Source organism: Olea europaea, unplaced genomic scaffold (assembly GCF_002742605.1).
Source record: "Olea europaea var. sylvestris unplaced genomic scaffold, O_europaea_v1 scaffold3139, whole genome shotgun sequence".
Lineage (NCBI taxonomy): Eukaryota > Viridiplantae > Streptophyta > Magnoliopsida > Lamiales > Oleaceae > Olea > Olea europaea.
The window spans coordinates 25,150-52,182 of NW_019250172.1; the positions used below are offsets into that span (position 1 = coordinate 25,150).

The following is a 27,033-nucleotide window of genomic DNA, read 5'->3' on the forward strand; positions in this document are numbered from 1 at the left end:
ATTTCACAGTATTAATAATGTTTATCATTTTGAATTTAAATTCAAGTTTTTTTTAAATATATCTATTTTATTATATTGATAGATTCATGATGGATTTTGAAGAAACCTGTCTGATTTATAGCGTAACTACACATACTATTTTCAAAACAAAAAATATTTTTTGGACTTAACATTAAAAGAGAATAATGTCAATACAATATCAAGTGCATCAAATATCGTTGAAGGCTCCGGTAAAGCTTGTATTATTTTACCAAATAATACAAAATTAAATATTGATGATGCACTTTATTCTATCAAGTACAAAAGTAATTTGCTTAGTTTTAAAAATATCCACTGCAATGGATATCATATTGAGATGACACAAAAAAGTAATGTCGAATATCTTTGCATAATTTCTTTCATATCTGGTCAAAAGCAGATAAAAGAAAAAGTTTATGCACTCCCATCTAGCATGTATTATACATTGATAAAAATGGCCGAATCGAATAATGTCACGAATCAGAAGTTCATTGACCCAAAAAGCTTTATACTTTGGCATGATCGACTTGGACATCCAGGAGATATAATAATGCGTCGAATAATAAACAATTCACATGGACATCCTTTAAAGAACCAGAAGATTTTTTTACCTAAAAATTATCCATGTGTAGTTTGTTCGCAAGGTAAGTTAGTCATTAGACCTTCATCTACAAATGTCAATATTGAATCTTCAACTTTCTTGGAAAGAATTCATGGAGATATATGTGGGCCAATACACCCACCATGTGGACCATTTCGTTACTTTATGGTATTGATTGATTCTTCTACAAGATGGTCACATGTCTGCCTACTTTTCACTAGGAATGTAGCCTTTGCTAGGCCACTTGTTCAAATTATAAAATTACGCGCGCAATTTCTCGATTACTCAATTAAAACTATTCGTCTTGACAATGCTGGTGAATTTAGATCACAAGCATTCAATAATTATTTCATGTCAATCGGGATTGTAATTGAACATTCAGTTGCGCATGTCCATACACAAAATGGTTTGGCGGAGTCGTTTATTAAACGTCTACAACTTATTGCTAGACCATTACTTATGAAAACAAAACTCCTAACTTTTGTTTGGGGTTATGTCATATTACATACTGCATCATTGGTTCGTATTAGACCAATTGTCCATTGTCAATATTCACCTTTGCAACTAGCATTTGGTCATGAACCTAATATTTCTCACCTACGGGTTTTTGGTTGTGCAGTCCAAGTCCCTATTTCACCCCGTACAACATACTAAAATGGATCCCCAACGAAGACTTGGGATTTATGTGGGTTTTGATTTCCCATCAATTATTAGGTCTCTTGAGCATTTAACGAGTGATTTATTTACCGCACATTTTGCAGATTGTCATCTTGATGAAATGACTTTCCCAACTTTAGGAGAAAATCTACATCCTCAAAAATAAGGTAAAATTTCTTGGAACGAAACAACTCTATCTCACTTTGATTCTCGCAGCAATCAATGTGAGCAAGAGGTTGAAAAAATATTCATTTGCAAAGAGTTGCAAATCATCTGATGCATTTGTTGATATAAGAAAAGTGAGAAAGTCATATATACCAGCAGAAAATATTCAAGCAAAAATTGAAGTCCCTGTAGGATAATTTGCTATAGCAAATGAATCTCAAATACACTAGAAGCGTGGTCAATCAGTTGGTTCAAAAGACTATGTACCTTGAAAGAGAAAGGCACAGGAGAAAAATCAACCAAAAATTTCAGAAGAAGTAACATTAGAAAAGATTGATCAATTAGATATTGAAAATACGATTTTTGAAGAACGACAAGTGTCCGAAAATAATAAGATTTCAATAAATTATATGCTATCTCATAAATTATGGGAACAGAATAATGTTGTTATAAACAATATTTTCGCCTTTAATGTGGCTCTTGATATTATGCAAAATAAGAATCCTAAACCACAGCCAGTTAAAGACTATCAAAATAGAAATAATTGGCCAAAATGAAAATAAGTCATAAAGGTGGAATTGAATTCCTTAGAGAAACGAAAAGTGTTTGGACCTATAGTTCGAACTCCTGAAATGTAATCCCTGTTGGATATAAATGAGTTTTTGTACAAAAGAGGAATGAAAATAAAGAAATTACAAGGTACAAAACCTGACTAGTAGCTCAAGTTTTCTCACAAAGACCAGGAATTGATTATGAAGAAACATATTCTTCCCTAATAAACACCATCACTTTTAGATTTTTAATTAGTTTGACTGTATCAAAAAAGCTTGATATGCACCTTATGGATATAGTAACTGCATATTTGTATGGCTCACTTGATAGTGACATATATATGAAAATCCTCAAAGGACTTAAGGTGCCAGGAGCAAACGATACATGCCCGAGAACCATGTTCTCAATTAAATTGCAAAGATCATTATATGGATTAAAACAATTCGGATGCATATGGTATAATCACCTTAGTGAATATTTGTTGAATAAGGATTATAAAAATGACGATGTCTGCCCATGTGTTTTCATAAATAAAAACAAATAGTAGATTTGCAATTGTGGCAGTTTATGTTGATGATTTAAATTTAACTGTAACTCCTGAATAGCTCAACAAAATTGATAATTATTTGAAAAATGAATTTGAGATGAAGGATTTGGGAAAAACTAAATTTTGTCTCAGATTGCAGATTGAACATTTCGCAGATGGATTATTTGTTCACCAATCTAAATATACAGAAAAAGTTTTAAAACGTTTTTACATGGATAATATACATCCTTGGCATCACATATGGTTGTTCGATCACTTGATGTGAAAAAAGATCAATTTCGTCCACTTGAAGATAGAGAAAATGTTCTTAGTCCTTAAGTACCATATCTTAGTACAATTAGAGCATTAACTTATCTTACAAATTGTACTCGATACGACATAACTTTTTTTATAAATCTCATTACAAGATATAGCTCTACAACAACTCAAAAATATTGAAATGGTGTTAAAAATATTTTTCGTTCTTAAAGGGTACAATTGATTTATTTTATTCTCAAAAGTCGAGATCTGCTTTAGTGGGATATGCAGATGCAGATTATCTATATAGCCCACATAAAGCTAAATCACAAATAAGTTATGTATTTAGACGTGGAGGAACGGCTATATTATGGAGATCTGTGAAGCAATCATTGACAGCTACATCCTCAAATCATTCTGAAATTATTGCAATCCATGAAGTAGACCGAGAATGTGTGTGGTTGAGAAATATGACCTATCATATCCAAACATCATGCAAATTAACTTCAACGAAAGATAATCCAACAATTTTGTATGAAAACAATGCAGCTTGTATTGCACAATTCAGAGGAGCCTATATCAAAGGTGACAGGACGAAGTATATTTCTCCAAAAAAATTTCATACACATGACTTTCAAAACAATGGCGTCATCGATATCCAGCAAGTTCTCTCAAGTGACAATGTGGCTGATCTATTCACAAAAATACTACCAATATCTACATTCAAGAAATTAGTTCATGAGATTGGAATGCGTCGACTCAAAGATTTTCAGTGATCAATATCAAGGGGAGTAGCTGTACTCTTTTTCCTTCGCTTAAGTTTTGTCCCACTGGATTTTTCTAGCATAGTTTTAATGAGCCATCATTTTTTATAGTACTCCAAAATAACTAAACTCTTTTTCCTTCTTTTTAATTTTTTTCCATTGGTTTTTATCAAACATGGTTTTAACAAGAAAGATATTTTGTAATGTGTCATTCAAAGAGGAGTGTTGTAAAAGAAAAGTTTATTAGGGTTTAGAGGTGAATGACAATTATACCCCTGCAACCTTAGAAATTATTACCATTGTATCCCTGATTCTGCCCTATAAATGTAGGGTTTTGGTTCTTAATAAAATACACAAGTCTATTAACTTCTCTCTATTCTTTCCTCTTTTCTTCACTTTTATAACAGGTTGTACAATGTTGTGTTACAATGCTAGGTTACAACCTGACGTAGACGGTTGAGATTAAATAGCGTGGACGGTTGAGATTACGAACAAAAATGGAAATGAAAAAACCCAGCTATAGCAGTCAAATCCCTGGCCAATCCCATCGAAATCACCAGCGACTCTCCATCCCGACCACATTGCAGCACTCCAGCGTGTGCGACACCATTTTATAGAAGAGTTCAGTATTTTACCCAAAATAGTTTTAAAGAATACCAGCATTTCAGTTAGTGAGAAACCAACATTTCTGCCCATTCTCTTCATTTTCAACTTCTACCAATGTCCAAAGTAAGAACCTTTTTATTTTCATTTTGGTCCTTTCTTTAATTTCGAGACAGATCTTTAGATAATGGTTAATTTCATGGTTGCTTCTTGTTCCTTGAAGGGTTGTAGATATCAGGAGTGGGAAATAGCATTAAAGATTTGATCCATTTTGATGCATGTGCAAAGTATGCTTTTGTGAATCTAGATTACACTTGAGCCTATTGCCATTCTGGATACTGGAAGCTGATATCTTCATTTGTTTGAATGTTTTGGAACTTTTGTTACTCTACCATGGTTGTGTATCAAAATTGTATCTGGTGTATAATTTGAAAATTACGAAACATTATAATAGATGGCGTCTTTTTGATCGTGTTACTTGACGTTTGTCTACTACATACAATATGAAATTTTTATTCTAATTTTTATGATGATGGAATTTTTGAAGTAGTTCAATAATGGACCACTAGAACTGCCTCGACATATTAGGGCGATAGTGCGGATCGACAGACATGGATTGCCAAGTTTCAGAGGTTCGTAATTTAGGCTATTCTTTATTGTATAGGGAAGTAGTACTTCCTCATTTATTGCTTTCATTTATTATATTCATTTGTTGCATCACTGCTTTTTGGAGGTCAGGTTCATGCCCCCCTCCTTCCGTGTATTCTTGATTTTTATGAAATAAATATGGTTGGGGAACCCTTAACCCCCATCGACCTTCCTTGGTGGACCCTAAAAAGTCACTAAGGATGTGTGGATGTCTTTACCAAAAAAAAAAAAAAAAAAAAAAGCAGGGTCCGAGTTATGTCACCATTTATTTGACGGCCAAGTTTTGAGCTACAATAAAGGAGCCAAACACAACCAACATCAACTTTAGTTCAACCTATTTCATTCTGAAGTTAGAGTATTCAAATCTGTTTTGTAAGTTAGGAGACAGCGACAACTTCGGTAGAGGTGAGAAGACGACTGAAGGTGATTGCTTTGAAGGTAAAGATTTTAGGGGAATTTGGGGAGAGGACGGAGGGTTTGATTTTGGGAGAAAAGTGAGAGAGAAAGTGAGTTTTAATTTCCAATTTTTTTTTTCCTCTTTTCCTTTTAAATGCCACATCAGATTGTAACTCAGCATTGTCAACCACTATTGTACGAGTAGCACGATTGACAATATTAACACCATGAACTGTTACACTAAGTTAAAGTACTAAAGTGTTTTAAAAAGGAGGAAATATTATCAAAATAATTATACATTCTAAAACAATCAAAACTATTACGATGTTAAATCTAATTTTCAATACCATCTGCTCTAAAAATAGTAGTTGAATAAGACAAATCTAGTAGATGTAATTAACATAGTAACTAAAATTGAACTAACAATGAAGTTTGATGATTTAATTGAGAAAATTAAAGTTGAGTGATTTAGTTGAAACTTTGTTCAAAGTTGAGTAAGATTTAGTTGTCTAAATCTGATTAATGGTAGTTTTTTCACACAAATTGGATGCTTGATTTTCTGCCCAAAACGAGAAAATACCGCTCGAATTGGGAACGTTTTAATGGGATCTTCTTTGTTAAAAATGCAGCATTTGTGGCTTTTTTTGCGATTTTCCTTTTGTCGAAAAAGATAACATTTTCTTAATTTCACTTTTTCTTTTGTTGTTTTCTTTTATTTAACTTTTAATTACTTTATGTGAAAAATGTGAAGTTATAAATTTTTCCTTTTGTTTGAGATTGGGAAAGAGGATAAATTTTTGAAATTTTAGAAACTGTAGGTGCAATTATTTTTTTAATTTTGAGCATTTTCAAGTGGATTTAATGTCTAAACTAACGAATTTGGATGACAATTGATCTTCCAAACTTAAAAGGTCATACAAGGGAATTTTCCGTCAATCTGAAAGGATAGAGGGTGTTCTAAAATATAGACAAAAGTCAATGAGTTATTGCGCCAATTATCCTCGGTTATATAATATATAGTTTTCAATATCATTTAAACAATTTAACTCAAACCGATGGCGCTAGTCTTCTTGACTTCAGAGGAATTGGAAGATCTAAAGTGCCCAAAAATATAGACACTACCATGTAAAAAATGGAAGCACATAAGTCGGATGAGCGTCTCGAATTACGGCATGATTACGAACAACAGTAGTATTTGCAAATGTATGAAGTCCATCTAGGGGTGGGCGCGGGTCGGTTCGGTTCGGTTCTCTTTAGAACCGAACCGAACCAAACTTTTCGGGTCTCTAGTAAATGGAACCGTCGGGTCCAAATATAATTATAGAACCGTTCGGGTTCGGTTCCATTCGGTTTGGTTCGGTTCCGTTCGGTTCTGTACTATAATTAAATTTTTTAACATTTATAACAACGTTATATAAATACGACTAATGATACATTCAATAGTTTTGGAATGTCAGAGATTAGTAAACTATTTTGTTCAAATGATCGCTACGATCAAAGTTTCAGTCGGAGAAAGTCACGGCTTCGATCGGAGGTCAGAGTGTCGGCCGACGATTGTATAGGTTTTGGAATATTAGATAGGCTGCGAGAGTGAGTACGAGAGTCGAGACAACGTTATGCACTTTATTGTAGGTGTTTAGGATTATTTAGTATATTTGATCTTGTTTGGCTAAGAAATGAAATAATAAAATGAGTAATTGGGCCAAAAATTAAAAAATTAGAAATGAAACAAATTATTGGGCCAAAAATTTGGATTTAGAAATCATTAATTTGTTAATTTGTTTAGAAAAAATTAAAATTAAAATAATTTGATTTACTCAATATAAAAAAAATAGAAAGATTCGGTTCTTATTCGGTTCTTCGGTTCTTGGTCTAGAACCGAGAACCGAACCGTACCCGTCGGTTCTCAATTCAGATACCCGTTCGGGTATTTAATTTGACAAGAACCGTCGGGTTCGGATCGGTTCGGTTCGGGTTCGGTTCGGTCGGTTCGATTCGGGAGATTTGCCCAGCCCTAAGTCCATCAGTTATAAAAATTGAAGAATTGACAATCAAGAACTCTATGAGATCGAATCTTATCAATCTTACAGCAGATTCTGTAAGAAATCGATCTATGATGCGGGATTCAACGATATCTTCGGCAATATATGCTGCATCCCTGATTCTTGTCTCCATATCTTGTGTTATTTTTTGTGAAGACAAATAATTTTGTAGGAAAGTAACTTCTTCGACAAGTGATTCAATTTGCTGTTTCTCATCAAGAATCAAATATTGATAATCACGATTTAAGGTCTGGTGTAGAATTTGAACAAGAGAACGAAGAGCAGCATAAGCCATCTCTGATGTGCTCAAAAGTATTGAGAGACAGAAAATTGAAGCAAACAGATTCTTTTATAGCAACAAATTAAGGAGTATTTACTGTACTTTCTTAATTGAATAAGGCTAGAAGAATGGAGATGGCTACAGAGTTACAATAAAAGACATTGTCTATTTAATAGACAAACATTTAGAATAATAAGATGTAGTGATATGCTTGCGACTCATGTGCTTCGCTGTTAATAATTATTTATTTAGTCAATTTAGCAAACCTCGATAACCACCATGACAACTTAATTGAATAATAATATTTAGCATCGTTCTAAGTGTCATTATATCATATATCCTATTAAATGAGTTATAAAACTTTATATCTAATTAAGCCTTATAATTTAATATCATAAAAACCGCCACATAGAGAAGTCTTAAATACCATGGGTGATAAAAAAAATATCACTCAATTTTATTTATATTTTCTACATTTTTATGAGTTTTAATTCTGTGAAATATTATTGGTGCATAACCCCTTGATCTTTGCCCCTGCGGAATACCCTCTATCATTTCATACTGGTGCAAAATCCCTCTATAAGACCTTTGATGTGCAGAAGATCCCATGTCATCCATCCTCGTTACTGTTTTCGTTAAATTCACCTAAAGAGGGTCAAATGAATAATTTCAAAAGGGAAAAAGTAGTATTTCCATACACAACCACTTATTAAAGAGTTGTTTGTTTAGAGAAAGGGTACTGGATAAAGCATGAAAAGGTATTCTTGACAGTAACCCATTTTATCTGAAGTGGCAATGGAGCCTCGTCTCTACAGGTATGGGATGTACATTCAGCAGAAGATGTTGTGGACACAATCCAATCTGGTAAAAATGGTTCTTGACATGTACATGACGCTTAGTAATGAAAATTCAAAATCTATTTCTTTAATTTTTTTGCGTTTTTGTTTGTATCCCCCTTTTTTTCCCCAAAATGGAAGTTGTGGGTTCTTCTCATGATGTGACCCACCTATATGTCGTAGATCTGTGGAGATCATACTTGACTACTAAGATTCAGGAATGCACATGAACATTAGGTCCTAAAAAAATTGCAGATACAATGCTTTTGGATTTTTGGTTTTTTATGTGGGTGTGTTGTGATGTGAGTTTTTGGTGGAAAATAGAGCTTCAGCAGTATTGTTATTTTGGATAATTAATGAATGCTAGTAAATGTTGTTATTTCTAGTAGCATTGCTATAATGATTTTGATTTCTTATGTATTTGATGTGTAATGAAATGTTTTTACTCATAATAGACTTCCAATTTCTTGGTTTTTTCATGTTTTCTCACTAGTTGTTCACGTTCATGTATACTAGGGAATAGGATTGTCGTGTTTGTGGTCAAACATTTATGCAGAAGAATCCCTTGTAGAAAACACCCTGATATTGTGAAATGTTGCACAATACAACCTTGCATATAGCAAACATTATGCAACACAACCCTCGAAATGATAAAGTTTGCACAAAATTTTCTTGGAATGGTGAAGTTTGCACGAAAAACCCTTAAGTATACCATAAATAGTAGAATGCAAATCTATCACTTCGAACATGACTTATAAAATCTATCACAAATTATATCAGTCACCTCATGATGCAAATATGTGGAGGCAATTTCTTTTCTTGATCTTCAACCCCTAGCTTTGATTCTTCAAGATCTTGATATAATTTGCCTTCAAATCCATGCTAGTCTTGATCTTCTCTTCAAAATATGATGAATTGGCCAATGGCTAAACAAAACTCTCGAATCGAATTGGACTAAACCTGATCTAAATCAAATCAAATCAAGCAATCCAAATTGATTCTTCTTAGGTTTAATAATCGAATGGGTATTAGAATTGAGAATTGATGATTTTGATTTGATTCTTGATTCTAGACCAATAACCGAAAAATCGAATAAGAATCAAATCTTCATCATTTTTTTAATTTTTCTAAATATATTTGTCAGTTAACTAATTAAGTGATTGACTGTAAGTGCTCAATGCTCCAACTCGAAAAGGCTAAACCCAACTTGAGCTCAATTTGTCCTATAAATTTCAACCCAAATCTAACATCACCATTCACCTAACACTCACTCATTTTGTCATTTAGGTTTACTTGTTGCCATCATTTTCAACCACTCCCTTCTCACAAGTTACGACCTCATCTTTGCTCTTCAACATCCACACGAACCAATGGGATCAACTCACTGACATTTTAGCGTTATTATTTACTTTTTGATAATTTATATACATAGGTGAATCCATCTTACTAGACAACTTGTTAGTTGAATATTTTTAAATTGGACAATTTTATTTTGTGAATATCAAGATTGAACATATCATTGGTTGAATTAATACGGTGTTGTCGTAAATGTTAAAAAATGGAACCGAATGGAATTGAACTGAATCGAAACGAATTGAACCAAATCAATTCAGTTCCATGTCCACTTATTAAATACCTAAAAGTTGTGAATCAGTTCAATTCTCTTTAGAATTGAACCAAGCTGTACCATGTCCAAGAATAATTGGCCCATTCTTATTGATATATTTTTTGATATTAATTAATTTGAGAGGCAAGAGAGAGGTTCCCGATGTTTTGCCCTTGCTCTGTATTTATAGTGTCTGAAAATTAGATTAAAAATGTGTCCAATTTGGTTACCAAAAGGAGTTTGATTCTAATAAGGAAAGTTGTTAGGCTGTTGCATTTAAATCAATGCGATCGCATAGCTTGTATTATCTTTTCTCCACCTATTCACATTTAAGAATATAAATAACATATGAAATTCAAAATACTATTGCAAAACTAGTGAATATGAAAGAAGCCAAGGCGGTCCAGTAGGCAGTAGAACGATGGTGTTAAAACTAAGAAGTGTTTATTTCAAACATTACACACCATAGATAAGAAAAAAAGAAGAGAAGAGAAAAGAAACTAGCACCAACACGTAAAAGGAGCTAAGAACCTGAGTCTCAACAAGTTTCATACTCCTCAACCGTCATTTCCACAATACGAACTTGAAAGTCCTCATTTCCCAAGTCTTGTTGTTCCTCATAGATATCTTTTGCTGAAGTCACAAGTGAATCCCTGCAATAATACAACTCAATTTTTTGAAGTGTTAGTATTTGTCCAATGTCACAAGGGACTTCTTTTAGAAGCTGGCAATTGTCAAGGATCAGGTGTTCAAGGTTCGGGAAGTGGGTACTCTCGGCGTTCCAATATTCCAGATTATTTTCTTCGAGTAGCAGAAATTTTAATTGAAGAAATTCTCCTTCTTTTGGTTCCCACACTGTTCCGCTGAAGGCTTTGCGTTTCAGTTTTAGCACTTGAAGTTTTTCCAACGAACCAATAATTGTCATATCTTCCCAAGGAAGAAAACAACCCCTTAAAGTCAACTTTTTGAGTGAAGGCGGGAAAATGATCGTCTGCAAGAAAGGTTTGTACGGCCAATTAAAGAGGCATTTCAATGCTTCAAGGTTTTGTAGAAGTGCAAGATTATTGAGACAGTAGTCTGACCAATCCTCCCCTATTTCATCAAATAAGATCCCCAATTTCTTCAGATTTGGAATTCTTCTGAGGATGTCCTCCACAAATTTAAAATTCATCACGGTGGAAAGCGATTGAAGGTCGTGTAGAACAGCGAGAGAATTTTCCTCTTCAACGCTTCCTGTGGGAGGATCAGGCAAAATCACCGAGTCTAAATGCACATGTCTTAACTGTGGCATCCTCCATATTTCTAACGGTAGACGAAATGATGACTCCATACAAGAAAGAATCAAGGTTTGTAGATTTCTAAGTTCGTGTCTTAGTGAAGGTAACTCCCAAGCGCCATTCAAACAGGCAAGGTACCGCAAGTTGAGTAGTTTTACCGTCTCAGTTGGGAAATCAGAGCTATTCCCATTCATCGTATCCAATACTCTGATTAGACTAGAGTTTAGAAATTCTATTGAAAGAAAGAGCGTGGGATCAAAATTTAATACAGATCGGATGGCTGAAGTTGGTAGACTATAAGCATGACGATGATTAGATTGTGTATTTGGATGAATACTTACCCTACGCAAACTGATAATTTTATCTGGAAGGCTCCGGATACTCGGGTCAGTGATATGACTCGTACTAATATTAGTCGGAAGATCACGGAGACTCGTGTCAGTGACATGAAAAAGGCTCTCCTTCTTAGCTTCTCTCACACAAAATTCGCGTAAGAGATCATGGATCTTGCAGATTTTAATTTTGCCTTCAGAACTCCGCTTAGAAACCGAAATAAGGTTTCTCTCAACAAGATTCAGTAAGTACTCTTCTGCCACATCTTCCAAGCTTTTGTTTGTCTCTGTTTCTATGAAACCCCCTGCAGTCCATAACTTGACAAGTTTGGATGCAAGGATCTCATAATCCTCCGGGAAAATTCCCATATAAAGAAAACATGCTCTCAGATGATAAGGCAGATTGTTATAACTTAAATGCAATATCTTTGACGACTGATCATCATGTGAAGCTATAACCGAACTTAAATTCTTCGCAACATGATCCCAGTAACTTTGCGTTTGGTTGGACTTTGAGAGGAGCCCTCCAACCAAAACAATTGCAAGTGGAAGTCCTCCACATTTTTTGGCAATCTCGGTCCCCGTTTGATACAATTCACCCGGGCAACAATCTCCTCCAAACACCTTCTTACAAAATAAATTCCAACTTTCAACGTCATTTAGAAAACGCATCCGATGAAGAGCAAATCTAGAAGAGTTGACATGAACAGCCACGCTCTCCAGCCTAGTAGTCAGTATGATTCGACTTCTCTTCTGGTCAACAGGAAATAAACGATTGACATCATTCCATACCTTCGTGTCCCATATGTCGTCTATTACAATGAGGTATCTCCGACCTTTTAGATTCTTGTGCAATTTGTCTTTTAAGTCACTGGTTTCTAAATTGTGCATCTCGCCTGAGAGATTTTTCATAGATTCTAGAAGATCTAGTAGGATTTTACGCTCATCGTAGTTCTGAGATACTGTTACCCAAGCACGAACATGAAAAATCTCCTGAACTCGTTGATGATCATAAATTTTTCTAGCAAAAGTGGTCTTCCCAATTCCGGGCATCCCAACAATGGAGAGAGTATCACGTGCCGACGAATTTCCATCCAGCCAATTCAATATTTCTATCAACTCTTTATCAAGACCAACCATAGTGCTCTTGCCACTGCGAGAAGGTAACGCAGTCCTTGACTTCAAATCTTGTCCGCCACTGTCATCCTCAATCTCCATTATACGTTTCTCTGTGGAATCAAATCTTCTTGTTACTCTTTGTCAAGTCTTTAAATTCCGAAGAGATGTCTTCTGCTTTATTTGCTGCCTTGTTCTTTGTGAATAATTTCCAGGAAAATCTTGTCAGAAGCTAAAGCCCTTGATTGAGCTTCATTATTTGAAATAAAAATTAATATTGGAATAGTGCTGTTTTTTTTTTTTTTTTTAGAATATGTGATAAAAAAAAGTAAGTAGAATTTTTTACTTTACATGTAATATTATTTTACTCAGAGAATATATTATTCATAAGAGAGAAAAATGACTTAAAATTTAGCCCAATTTGATTTTCATTGTTTTAAAACTTTTTTTTTTACATAATCATTGTTAACCACACATTCACATAATAAAATATTCTACACGTAAATTCATAACTTTTTCTTACTTTTTATCATGCATTCTCTTAAAAAATATTATTCAAAACTCTTTAAAATAGAAATAATGGTCATCAAACAAGAGCTTAATGGGGGCCTTATAGGGGCTAAACTTTTTTAGGAGAGGCTAAGGCATTTTTGATACAAATCAAAATTCAGATATAAATCTTAGTTAAAGTCAACAATTAATTTTAACTACACATTTTTATGAGACCTACAACTTTTCAACTACACATTTCAATAACTTTTATTAAAATTTACTAAAAATCTGATTTTAATCCCCACCAAATATGAGTTAAATTTATTTATCATTGAGTAATTGGATGGTGATAATCTGGATTTCTCAAGGAGAATTAAGTTGAGTAGTTAGAAAGAATTTGACACAATCCTTGATCGACACTCATGTGCGCATGGGACCCGCGTGAAATAAAAATGCCAAATAATGCTTCCTCCTATTGTGAGTGTGCTGTTAGAAAGAGTTTCCAGCAGCATAGTATGATTGTTCTAAAAAATTATAGTGAGAAAAACAAGAGCAAAATAATCTATTTCTGATCTCTCCATTGGCGGATCCAGGCACAGGCTTGATCGTGCCAGCTGTTGAAAATGTTACTTTTTTTTTTTAAGATAAATCCATATATATTTGTATTGCAGCCCGTATTCAAACTCAAGGCTAGTCCGCCCTTGGATCTCTCCTCACCCTCAACGACAGAAAATTATGGCAAAAATTAAGCATTCAACTTTGATATGTAACACTTCACAGAACAAGCAATTTGCGGTTTTTAAATTGAATAAGCCCCGTTTGGCCGCCACTATTTCAAATTTTAATAGGGAAATAGTATTTTATTACTATTATTATTATTTATTTATTTTTGAGAATGAATGGTTGAAAAAGAAGAAAAAAATTCGATTTAAGTATAATATTATTTAATGAAAGATTATATGGTTGAAAATACAATAATTAAAAATAAAATTAATTTAATGGGGCAAACGGGGCTGAAAGCTGATAATGCAGGTTTGATAAGAAAAACCCTACATAAAATTAAAACAAAAATATCTTTTACTTTATTTGTTTATTGATGAGCCATTGTCATTGATCTAATCGTAGTCGCTGTTCTGATCCCTACTTACAAGAAGTTTTGGCCGAGCAGCCATGAGAGTGGACAATGAGTATCTTATGATTATAATTTAAAGAGAACCTTTTTAAATTTAGAGAGTCAAAATTTTTATACACTACAATAATGCTCTTTATTTGACTCTTTATTTTATTTTCCTCAAAAAATATTTATTGATTTTTCCATATATTTTTTTAATGTAATTTTTTATATATCAATGGTCAATCAATTTAACATGTTCAGGCTCCATTAAATCAAAAATATATTTTTTCAAAACTCATTTTAACCACATTTTCAATAAAATATTTCCTTATTTCTTAAGCACACATTTTTCAAAATATTAATATTCTAAAATATATTTTTCTCAAAACCTCATTTTAATATAGCTCAAACAAAGGTTAAACTTGGTTTGAATCATTTAAGAAGTAAAGTATAAAAATATGTGACTTATTAAATATAATTATTGTCATTAGAAATAGATAGCGAGTACTTTGGCTTTCTAAATTTGGATTGTCAAATCAACTCTCCATTTTAAGCAGTAACTCTTTAAAATAAAAAACACTTTTTATTTAGATAGTTTCTTGAAGATGCTCTTAGTAATCCAAGGTCCAATGCAATGCATTGCTAATAGGAAAATTCCAATAAAAATTAGGCATTGTGTTGTTGTCAATTAATTATTCCCTAAATTTTATAATATTTACCTCGTTAATCATTGAAATTTATACCTTCCATAAAACCTACCAGCAACGTTGATCTGGCCAACAGTATATTTATATGACAAGACAATGGATATTAGTTGTCCCAAAAAACATAATAAATAATAATAATAATAATAATAATAATAATAATAATAATAATAATAATAATAATAAACGTGGTTCACTTCATAAGTATTGTTGTTATTTTCGTGAGTTGATTTAAGTTGTCATTTATAAATTTACATTATTTACGAAAATATTTATAATTTCATAGACGAACTTGAATTTTATCCATTAGTTCAAATGATTAGCAATTGCTCGAATTTTCAATCTATAATAACATTCTGGTATTTCAAACCATATAGGAGAACCTATCACAAAATTACCAAAAAATAAAATAAAATAAAATTGCAAGATGCTAGGTCTCACAATGTTTTATAAATTTTATATTTGCATGTGATGGCACCGAGGTTTCACATATCAGTAAGCCAATTTTGTCACACCAGTATAATTTAAAATTAAGAACACAATGATCCACGAAATTTGACTAAATATATATATAAAAAAAAATGTATAACATAGAGGCAAAAGAAAAATTCGTGGAACCTTTCACAACTTTTTATTACTCAACCATGAAAGAAAATTTGAGTACAGATAATTCAATGCATTGCACATGCCCTACCGAATGAGCAAATTACCTCGTACATCACACCAAAATCATGATCACGACCTTGACATGAGCAAGGCTTTAACCATACTAAAACCATCTTGACTCGAAATGGTCTAGAACTAGGATTATCTGTGATTGTAGAAAGAAACTTGTGATTTATCATTATTATTATTATTATTATAAATCCTACCAAAAAAACTACAAGATGCTAGGATATACTAAGGCTGTCAACGATGTTAGAAAGCAACTTGAGATTTTTACTATTATTATTATATTTTTTTAAATAACAACCTACATTACCCAAAAAAAAAAAAAAATTATAGAAATAAGACAAACTAAGGATTGTCAAAGATGATAAAAAGCAGCTTGCAATTTTTATTTGAACAAAGTCCAAATTGAATAGAGGCTGGCCTTGCTATAGTTGAAAAATAGAACAACTATCTATATTAGCGCATGTTTGATGGCAATTTTCGTCCACATTTTAACGAAATATTGGATTGTTGACTTCCTTCACCACAAGCCAGACATGAAACCCACAAACGACATAAAAATGGATATTAATTTTGCAAATGGTTGAGCCAATCAAGGGCTTATCTTAGTTATATTTGGCTTTTGTGTGATATTACCAAGGCAGTTATTATCAAAGAAATAATAAATAAATAAATAATGGCAACTTGCCTTATGACTAACATTGTTACAAATTTAGATTATTTACGAGCATATTTATAATTTCATGGGCGAACAAGAACTTTATCCCTTAGTTCAAATGATTAGCAATTGCCGGAAATCTTAATTTATAATAAAAGTCCGGCTTTGTAAACCGTATGGGAGAACCTATCACAAAATTACAAAAAATAACAAAACTACAAGATGCTAAATATCATAGTTTGTCATGAATTATATATTCGTTTGTACTCAAATTTTCTTTCATTGTTGAGTAATAAAAGATGGTGAAAGGTTCCACGAATTTTCTTTTGCCTCTATGTTATAATTTTTTATATTTAGGTTGTGTTTGATTGTAAGGATGAAATTTACATGGAAGAAAATAAATTTTAAGCAGTTAAATTGCCTAGAAATTATTTGCGTGGATATTGTCAACTGATTGTGTTTGATTGATTTTATTTTTAACTTAGAAATTATTATACTTGTCTATTTTTATTGATAGATAGATGGGAGAGGGGAGGAGTAGGTGAGAGAGAGAGAGAGAGAGAGAGAATTACCTAAAAAATGATACCTACTCCTAAAGAAATTATTCTCTTTTTTTAAGGAAAATGTGGTCATACGATCAAAAGTAAGAAATATTTTCTATGAAAAAAATACCAATCAAACAGTACAAAAATAGAAACATGGATGAAAAATGATATTTTTCATGAAAAATATTGACAATTAAACGCACTCTTAGTCAAATTTCGTGGATCATTGTGTTCTCAATTATAAATTGTACTAGTGTGAGGATTGTTAGTCATAAAGCAACTTGCGATTATTTATTTATTTATTATTCTTTTTTTATAATAACTGCCTTGCTTAACGAACCTTACACGAAAACCAAATAAAATTACGATAAAATAGATAATTGTTCTATTTTTCAATTATACGAAGAAGGAATCCACAAATTGCAATTTCTTAATTGAACTTGCTCGCAATTTATTATTGAATTGGTTAGCGTGTAAAGTGTAATTAAGAAATTGGTATTGCGAGCAATGATAGTCTATATTCATTGTGGACGTATTCAAATAATAATGCCAAGTTGCTTTCTACCACCTTAGACAATTCTATCATGTAGTTTTTGGTAGGTTGCGTTGGAAATAATACGATGGATGGTAAATTATCTTAATTGGTGTTGCGAGCAATGCCAGTCTATATTCATTTTGGACGTATTCAAATAATAATGGCAAGTTGCTTTCTACCACCTTAGACAATCCTATCATCTTGTAGTTTTTGGTAGGTTGCGTCGGAAATAATACAATGTATAGTAACTTAGGATGAAGACGGAAACATCAAAGAATAATGTTATATAACTCCACTGAAATTGTGTCCCCAATTTAAATGGCGATAGATAATATACTAAATGAAAACTAAAATTAAATAAATTATTTAATTCCATTTATTATTTAATGTCACATCAAATTCACCTAAATTGGGATTGTATACCCAGTGGAGTTCAGTAGCACTACTCAACATCAAAAATGGAATAAATAACAAGACTTGAACACGTACTAAATGTTTCCTCAAACGATATTTACTTCCCCTCCAAAATGCTTTTAAGGATTTAAATTGCAAATTGTAAGATTTATCAAGCCTACTAAAGAACACCAAAAGACAAGTGTTTCTTCAATATGAACTAAATGTAGACTTTGAAAAATTGAATATGTAGGAGAATGTAATAATCACTTGTTGAATGTATGGAATGATTTTTACTTTTTTTCATATCTTTAAAGATGAAAACTATCCTCTATTTATAGTTTTCATCAACAGCTCTCTGAGTGGTATCAACTAAAAGTTGAAACTTTTCATCCAAAAGGCATCAGAATTCAAGTTGTAAACAATCACATGGTTCAATATTTTTAGCCTCGGCTTTCTACAGATCGAATGGGCAAAACCAAAGCCCCAATTCGGCCCTTTTTTCATTCATTCCATTTAGTCACTTTGTAGGCCTAATAAGTGGCCCAACATTCCAACATTGATTCTTTGTAGGCCATGGCCCAACATTGATTTTGAACAATAAATATAACAATCACCACTTGCACAAAATCAATATCGATCACATATATAAAAATATCAATACTTATGTATAATGATTAGATATATTTTGATTTGAATCTAACCATAGTATAAACCTCACAAAGTATTATCAAAATTTCAAGTAACGTCATAGCTTTGAACAATTTATTCGTTGTGATAATACCAGCAAAATACATAGACAAGTATTATGTTTTCACAAGTTTCTCAAACTCGCTCAGTGCTAATATGACACTTCACTTATCCTGTTAATTGAACTTTTAAGAAGAAATCTAACTCTTTATTAAGACGGCACCATTCTAAAGTTCACATAAGTAAAGTTTTTCCAGTATCTTGCTATTTTAAGAAATAATTGTACCACATACTGAACTTCATTAAAAGTTTTATAAATCAATCCCTTCAACTGTAACAACCAGCATTTTATATCAAAATTAAGATTTTAATTAGGTTAATAGTGCTGAAACTTATCCACTTATTGAATGGTTTATTTTTATCATTTGAACCTAAATATACTTATTTAGCATATGCTTGTAAGGTTGTCATCATTTTTTACTGTTGATCAAGGAGTTTAAACTTCATTCTTCTTGACTTTGATTTTAATAATTCTGTCAAAAGAAGTTTAGTGAACGGATCAGTTAAGTTCTCGCTAAACTTAATATATGTAAGAGAAATTATTCCATGCTCGATTAATTTTCACATATTCATATCTTAAACTCATATGTATAGAAGTTATATTCTTCACTATATGCTCGTACTAAGGTAGCTCGACTATCACACAAGATAGGTATCGAAGTAATATTCTTTATACCCAAAAGAATTTTATAAAGAGGATTTCTTAGCCATTCAACCTCTTTTCCTCGTTCGGCCATTGCTACAAACCTCGACTCCATTATTGATTGTGTAATGTAAGTTTGTTTCTTAGACTTAAAGTAATTGTTGAATCAGAAGTATACTTGTTTTCTCCCTCGCTCCATATCAAACTAGCTTTGATATATCACCTAGGATAGTCGAAAACTTTGTATATTGTAGTCCAAAATTTTTTATTTTCTTCAAGTAACCAAGAACCCTCCATATGGCGATTCAATGTTCTGAACTTGGATTATTAGTAAATCTACTTAATTTACTCACTGCGAATGGAACATCTGGTCTTGTACATTGTACCACATGCATAAGACTTTAAATTGTTCTTGCATATTCAATTTGAGCTATTGCTCTTCCATCATTCTTTATTGACTTATTACTTGGATCCAATGGGATATTTGCCTATTTAATATTCAAATGTTTGAACTTATTCATCATATTCTCAACATAATATGATTGCTTTAATGAATAATCCCAACTTATTCTTCCTAAATTAAATGCCAAAAATAATGTCCACTTGTCCAATATCCTTCAAAATTCATTTTGAATGTGAGGGATAGAAAGCTCTTCGTTTGTTTAATCTCTTTCACATCATTACTAATGATTAACGTATCAACCAAATAAAGATACACAAATGTGATTATACCATCATATACTTTAGTATATAAACGCTTATCTAGTGAATTATGAATAAATTTGACATAATTGTAGAGTCAAATTTCTCATGCACTTTTTAGGTGCTTGTTTAAATCCACAAGGACTTAACTAATTTGCATACTTTTATATTCATTTTTCGATAAAGCAAACCCCTCGATGTTCCATATAGACCTTCTCCTGAGATCCCCATTTAAGAATGTCATTTGATATTCATTTAATGAACGTGTAAATCAAACATTGATGCTAATGCAAATAAAATCCTTATCAATGTTATTCTAGCTATAGGTACATGTATGTCAAAATAATCTATTCATTCGTTTTATCGATATCCGTTAGTAACTAACCTAGCTTTATAGTATTGTTACCATCAAAATTATATTTTCTTCTAAATAGACACTTGCAAAAAATGGATTTAGATCATTTTAGTAAATCGACAATCTTTCAAATGTTATTAGATATAATATAATCAATTTCATCATTTATTACATCTTTAAAAAAAATGTAATCTCTTGAAAAAATTGCTTCTTTATAAGTATTTCGATCACTTTCAATTTGAAGAATAAAAAGAATTTTTCTTACAACATCATTCCTGTCTTCCTCAACTAAATCGAGAAAAATAAGTAGGGAGTCTATTTCGTCTGATCCTAAACCCTTTTTTCTGACTCTCTTGCTTCTTCAAGTTCACTCGATAGTTCAACATCTCTCATAGATGTTTCTACTTATGATTCTCTAGAAGGAAGAATGTCAACTTGATTTTCATTTTGAGAATTTCTTGTAGTCAATACATTACCAAAGAACTCCAAATTCCTTAATCCTATTATAATATTTGATTCTAAGTTCGACAACCGATGACCTTACTGTTTGAGATATATCTCATAAATGCACATTTTATACCTCAAGGACTTAATTTGGTTTTCTTAGGATTCATATTCTTGCAATAAGTAAGACAACCCCACACTTTGAAATAACTTAGATTTGGCTTCCTTTTTTATAATTAACATAGAGAAATCTTATTCTTTTTCAAATGAATCATATTTACTGTTTGACATGAACAAAACAAGGCTTCACCCCATAAATTAAACAGGTTCAACATTTAATAACATGGCATTAATCATTTCTAAAATTGTTCTATGCTTTCTTTCTGCTAAATACGTGGTGCAGAACATTGATATATTATGTCATTTTGTTTACAAAATATACTAAATTCAAATGGAAAGCATACCTCTATCACTTCTTAGAGTCTTTATTTTTCTACCTAATTGATTTTTAACTTGTGCTTTCTATACTTTAAGTGTGTTAAAAGTTTTATGTTTTAGTAGATACACATAAGTTTATCTAAAGCAATCATCTATAAATGTAATAAAGTATCTATTACCGTCTTTTATTAGCATGTCATTTAATTTACAAATATCTGAATGAACAAGTTCAAGTAGATTTGATGATATTTCTACATTATGAAATGGTTTCTTAATCATCTTAAATTTAATGCAAGTTTCACATTTATCTAAGTTGTCAAGTTCAGATGATATTAATCCACATTTGACTATTCTTTTCATAGTACTATTATCTATATGTGCTAATCTACCATGTCATAAATTAATGCCAATCTACCATGTCATAAATTGAATCAATCATATAAGTTTTGAAATGTGACTTATCATAATAAACATGAATTGTAGCACAGATGTCATACCATCAACACAGAAATTTACTTTGGATTGCAATGATTTTGCTTACTGTAGTGATATCTTCACGGAGATCACCCTTTGGTTGCCTTTTATGTCTATAATCTCTTGCATAGTATTCTTATTTTTCACAAACATAGCAAGATCATTTAGACTTGTTTTTGAACTTCCCTTGATCCTTATTTGAACTAAGAGGCTTCCCTTTCTTTTTGCATTTGTTGGAATGATCAATATTACTCACGGTATGGGCTTTCAAGAAGCCATCATAAGAACATTCCTTCTTATCTCGTACCCTAGATTTTTATTTTATGTTAAGATACTTTTTTAAATGTTCTGAAGGAAAATCTTTGGAGATGTGAAGAATGTTCTGCTTGTAACCTTTTCAAGTTGTAGGCAATTTAGCAATACAATAACTGCTCTTACTTGAAATGATTCAGGAAATTCAACCTTCAATTTAATGACGATCACTTGAAGTTCATGTACTTGAGGCAAAAAAAGGGATGTTATCTAGCATCTTAAAAACGAAATATTTGGAAATCAAAATTTCTTAATATCTTCCTCCTTGACTTTATATTTTTTTTTTCAACTGCTTCCAAAATATTCATTGCCAAAGTGATATTGCCGTAGAGACCGTATAAATGATCTAAAAGAGCATTAAGAATGTGACCACAACAAATCAATTGGCCCTCTTATCTTTTTTTTCCTCTTGGCTCATACTTTTGCAAAAACTTTATCGATTACTTTGAAAATTGGTTCCAAACTTAGATCAAACATATATAAGATCTTCAAAGCCGTTAGAAGAAACTTGAATTTGTCTTTCCACCAGGTGAAGTTGGTTTTATCGAACCTAGCCAAACGAACCAAGTCTAGGTTCATCAATTTGATGGTTGTAAGTGTAGTTTCCATCTCCATCACAACAGGAAATATCGTTTGAGCTTGAAATAATAACAATGTAGAGTAAAGCGGGATGAAGATCGAAACACTAAAAATCGAATAAATGCCAAGAATTGAACACGTAATCAATGAAGTCCTCAAAAGATATTTTCATTTTCTCCAAATTTTTTTAAGAAATCAAATGGCAAATAGTTTGTAGGAATTATCAAGCCTAATGAAGAACACCAAAGCACAAGTGTGTCTTCAATATGAACTAAATGAAAACTTTGAAAATTTGGATATGTATGAAAATGTAATAATATCTTGTTGATTGTATGGAATGATTGTTGCTTTTTTTTTTTTTTTATGTCTTTAGAGATGAAAACTATCCTTTTTTATAGTTTTTCATCAACACATCTCGAATTGGTATCAACTATTCATGAAAGTCGTAACTTTTCATCCAAAAGGCACCAAAATTCAAGTTGTAAAATGAGCCTACTAACCATGTAATCGCATGGTTCAACACATTTGGCCTCGGCTTTCTACAAAGTGGCTCATGCAATGACATGGCATGAGCAAAACCAAACTGGAAAATTTTATATATACCCAACTATTACATAATAGTTCATTACCCAACTATTACATAATAATTCATTTTATACTACTAAACCCAAATAATAACCAATTTTACTACATAACTCTTTTATAATGCCGAAAGTACTACATAATTCACTTTCCATTTTTGAAGTTGTAACTGATGGTATAAAAGAAATTCATTAGGGATACCATTAATTTTCAGCGCTGAACTTATGGAGATTCGACATTCAAAAATACACTGGTTGATATTATACTAACAACAGGTATTTTGTGGCTGATTGGATTTGAATCTGGCGATTTAGTTTTACAGCAAACAGATCGTGATCTTTATTGAAGAAACTTCTAGAAAATGATTTTAGGTAATTTCTTCCTTTTGTAATTATTAATCACCAAGGTTGTATCTATGTATCTGAGGAAAATCTACCAGCAATAATGTGATCTTCATGGGGATGTTTATCTTAGTACCTGTAACTTCACTCTTACGAAGTTATATCAGCATTTGAAATTTAAATGATCTCTGTATATTAGATTGCGTATCATGGTTTCTATTAATGTTTGATTAACCTGACTAAATCATATAAGTGTTTTTATTCATTTTAAGCAAAGATTTACAAATTGCTGAATTATGATCCTTTATGCAAGATTTGTTTCCTGTGTACATATAGCTGAGAGTTCATACATAGTGTTGAGCAAGCATCTCAACTTTCCAATAAAATAAGCTGCAGGTTTTTGTGATGAATTGATATTTTTTAAATCCTTCTTTTAAGTTAATAAGCCCCTTTAACATCATTCCATTTCCTATTGATTTTGTTGCAATAACACAAGCTTCTCACAACACCAAGTGAGTTAAGAACCTTTGCAACAAAGACTAACAATAATGGTACAACATTCACCTTTATCAGAATCTAAATTGTCCTAACGATCCATTCTAACATATGTAATATGATTTGAGCAGCTAAAATATCAATTGAGAAACATCATTATACATGCAGACATAAATTTTCCAATAGTCATCCTGTTCCAATCGGGCAAAATCTATGTAAAAATGAAAATTCCTTGAGCAAACTAAAGCAAATATCTAGCAAGCAAAACAACTCTACAATGAAAGAAAGTGATCTATGGATATGATTCGATACTGGCAACAATTCAAATGAATCATAACTGCACAATCACAACAAGAGAAAACTAAAGAATGAATTAAACATAAATAATAAAACAAGCATTAGTTATCAATTTGGTACCAATACATAAACATACTTTCACTGCAAAAAGCCATCAGGACTCGAATACTCCATATAGAATTTTATGGAATCAATCTTATTGGTGTTAATTCTAACACGACAATATATAGATAATAATAATTTCTTCTAACGCCAAAACATGATAAAATACTACTTACTTTGCAAAATGGGATCGTCATTCGAAAATGCCAAAATAATAATAATAATAATAATAATAATAATAATAATAATAATAATAATAATAATAAAACATTCCCACTACATTAAGGTGAAATTTTTTAGAGTGGAAAAGATCCAACAGACTACTATTTCTCGTTAAACAAAAACATGTGGATTTAAATTGAATCGAACCTATGCAATGACAATTTCCTTGATCTTTCTATCCCTCCTGATGCTTCATGATACAAGATCGAAGTCAATCTCGTAATCTTTGATGACCTTCTCGCATACATGCTTGTATAATTGAGCAGCTAGGTGTATTCTTACAATTTTCGGATCAAACATATTTGTCATCACATCCATCTTCTCGTGGAAACCATATTTGACAAACTTTATCACTTATAAACTGCAGACATCAAAAAGGTCAAATCACAAAATATATGAATTCAGAACATATGAAATAACCTGAAGATGGAAAGGATTGGGGTGTAATGGTTAAACTTTCAGAAATTGGGTTTCTTGATTTTATGTCAAAAAAGAAAGCTTGTTAATGTAATAAATATATTAGGTTAAGGGTGGATTAGTCTTTTAAATTTCCTTTGTTTTGTAGTATTTAAGCTCATTGTAATCTCATATATGTGCCCTAAGTTTGGAGGCTGCAACAAGAGTTTCTTCATTCTTCACATCTGTTTGTTCTTCTCCTTTGTTTGATTATCAATATGGTTTGTTATTTCCGTACATGGTATTAGAGCAGTTTTAATCTTGGGTTAAACTTGCAAGGTTCCGTTATCCGGCGAGCGGCCTCGTGCTGCAAAAGGGGGAAGGAAAGCACTGAACGAGCTAGAAAATATGGGTGGTTGGACTTAAAATAAAGAAAGTGGGTGCTTTGTTTGGATGGTAGGGGCTTTGTTTGTGGCTGAAAAAGTGGATGGTGCCTTCATTTTCTATGACCTTTTCCTTCCAGATTTTGGCATCCATTTTTACTGTTTTCAAAAAAATCTTTGGTTTATTTCCACTCTAAGCCAACTGGTAGTATGAAATCAGAGAATAAAGGGAGCAAGAAGAGTAGTCTTATGGACGAGTTGGGGGATTTTAAAAGTGCGGCTCCAAAAACAAGTGGATAGTCATTTCCATGGCGGCGCAAACCAAAGTGAAGGATTTGAGAGCCAACAGTTTTTAGAAGATGAATGTTGAGGGTTGAGCAGCCGGGCTGATGGGTCTGCAGAATTGGGCTTTTTTTTTGCGGGCTAGGTAATTTAATTGGCATTGGAGTTTAGTTAAGCCAAGTAATTTAATTTCGAGCAAGTGGATTTTGACTAAGATATGGGTTGTTTGTTATTGTTGGGCCATATGGTGTTCTAGACCGATTAGATGGATAACTGTTAGCTGCGCTTTATTATGGGTTGTGCTAACTGGGTTATGGGCTGTTAGGTTAAGGTTTTGGGTTATTATTTTGGGTTTGGTGTTTTGGTCTTAGAGGTAATAAGTTAGGCTATGATGTTGGGTTTTTGGATTTTGTGAATTGTATGCTTGTGATTAATTAGGTCTATGATACGTGTGAACTTTTCTTGCTTCTCTTTTTGGATCTTTTCTTTTCTAGAATTTTGAGTGCTGCCAATGCTATTGTCTAGATATAGTTTGGAGTGATAAGTAGTTTGTGATTTTGTTGCCCTGTTCAAGTCTTCAAATTTGATGCTTTTGTTAAGAGAGATGAACTAAACATTGTTGGGGGATTTTTGCAAGAATTAATCAGTTATGTTCTTTTGAAAAAAAATAAAATAAAATAAATTCTAAGCATGATTTTTATGTATGGGTTGATTTTGGGTAAAATTTGTTTGGACAACATTTTGGTTTCTTTTGTGGGGGTAATTGGTTTGGGCTATAGTGTATTGGACAAATTATTCAGGGTATGGTGATGATGACAGAAACTTGATAATTTAGGGTAGATTACAAGACAACAAATGGATTGGAAATTTGGATTGGTGTACGCCCAGTTCCGGGGATTGGAAATTTGGCTTGGTATTTGCCCAGTTTATGAGATTGGAAATTTGGAAAATTTTGGTTTGGTGTTTGTCTAGTTCATGGGATCGAAAATTTGATTTGGTATGTGCCTAGTTCATGGGATTGAGAATTTGGTTTCGTATATGTCCAGTTCATCTAGAATTTGGTTTGGTGTTGGTTCGATGTATCTGGTATTTGAAATTTGCATCCATTTGCGTATGGCTTATAGATTGAATTGCTATTCAGATTTCTCAAGATTGTGTATTCCATAGCGCACAAAGCATATTGATATTAATTGTCATTTGGTTTGCCATTATCCGCAGTCTGGCATCATTTCCCTACCATTCGTCGTTCATTGTTGCAGCTTGTTGACTTCTTCACGAAGTCACACTTGGTTCATCGTTTTTGTTTCCTGGCTGACGAACTTCTGTTGCTTCTTGCCGTAGCAACGTGAGTTTGAGGGAGGATGTTAATGTAATAAATATATTAGGTTAAATTAGTTTAGTCTTTTAAATTTCCTTTGTTTTGTAGTATTTAAGCTCATTGTAAGC

General features: G+C 32.2%; 1 protein-coding gene across 1 annotated transcript; it reads right to left on the reverse strand.

The window, feature by feature from the left end:
* Positions 1 to 10,490: 10,490 nt before the first annotated feature.
* LOC111385371 (putative late blight resistance protein homolog R1A-10) lies at positions 10,491 to 12,901 on the reverse strand. Its single transcript, XM_023009754.1, has one exon. It carries the CDS (start codon positions 12,777 to 12,779, stop codon positions 10,491 to 10,493), a length of 2,289 nt encoding a protein of 762 aa, XP_022865522.1. The 5' UTR covers positions 12,780 to 12,901.
* Positions 12,902 to 27,033: the final 14,132 nt, after the last annotated feature.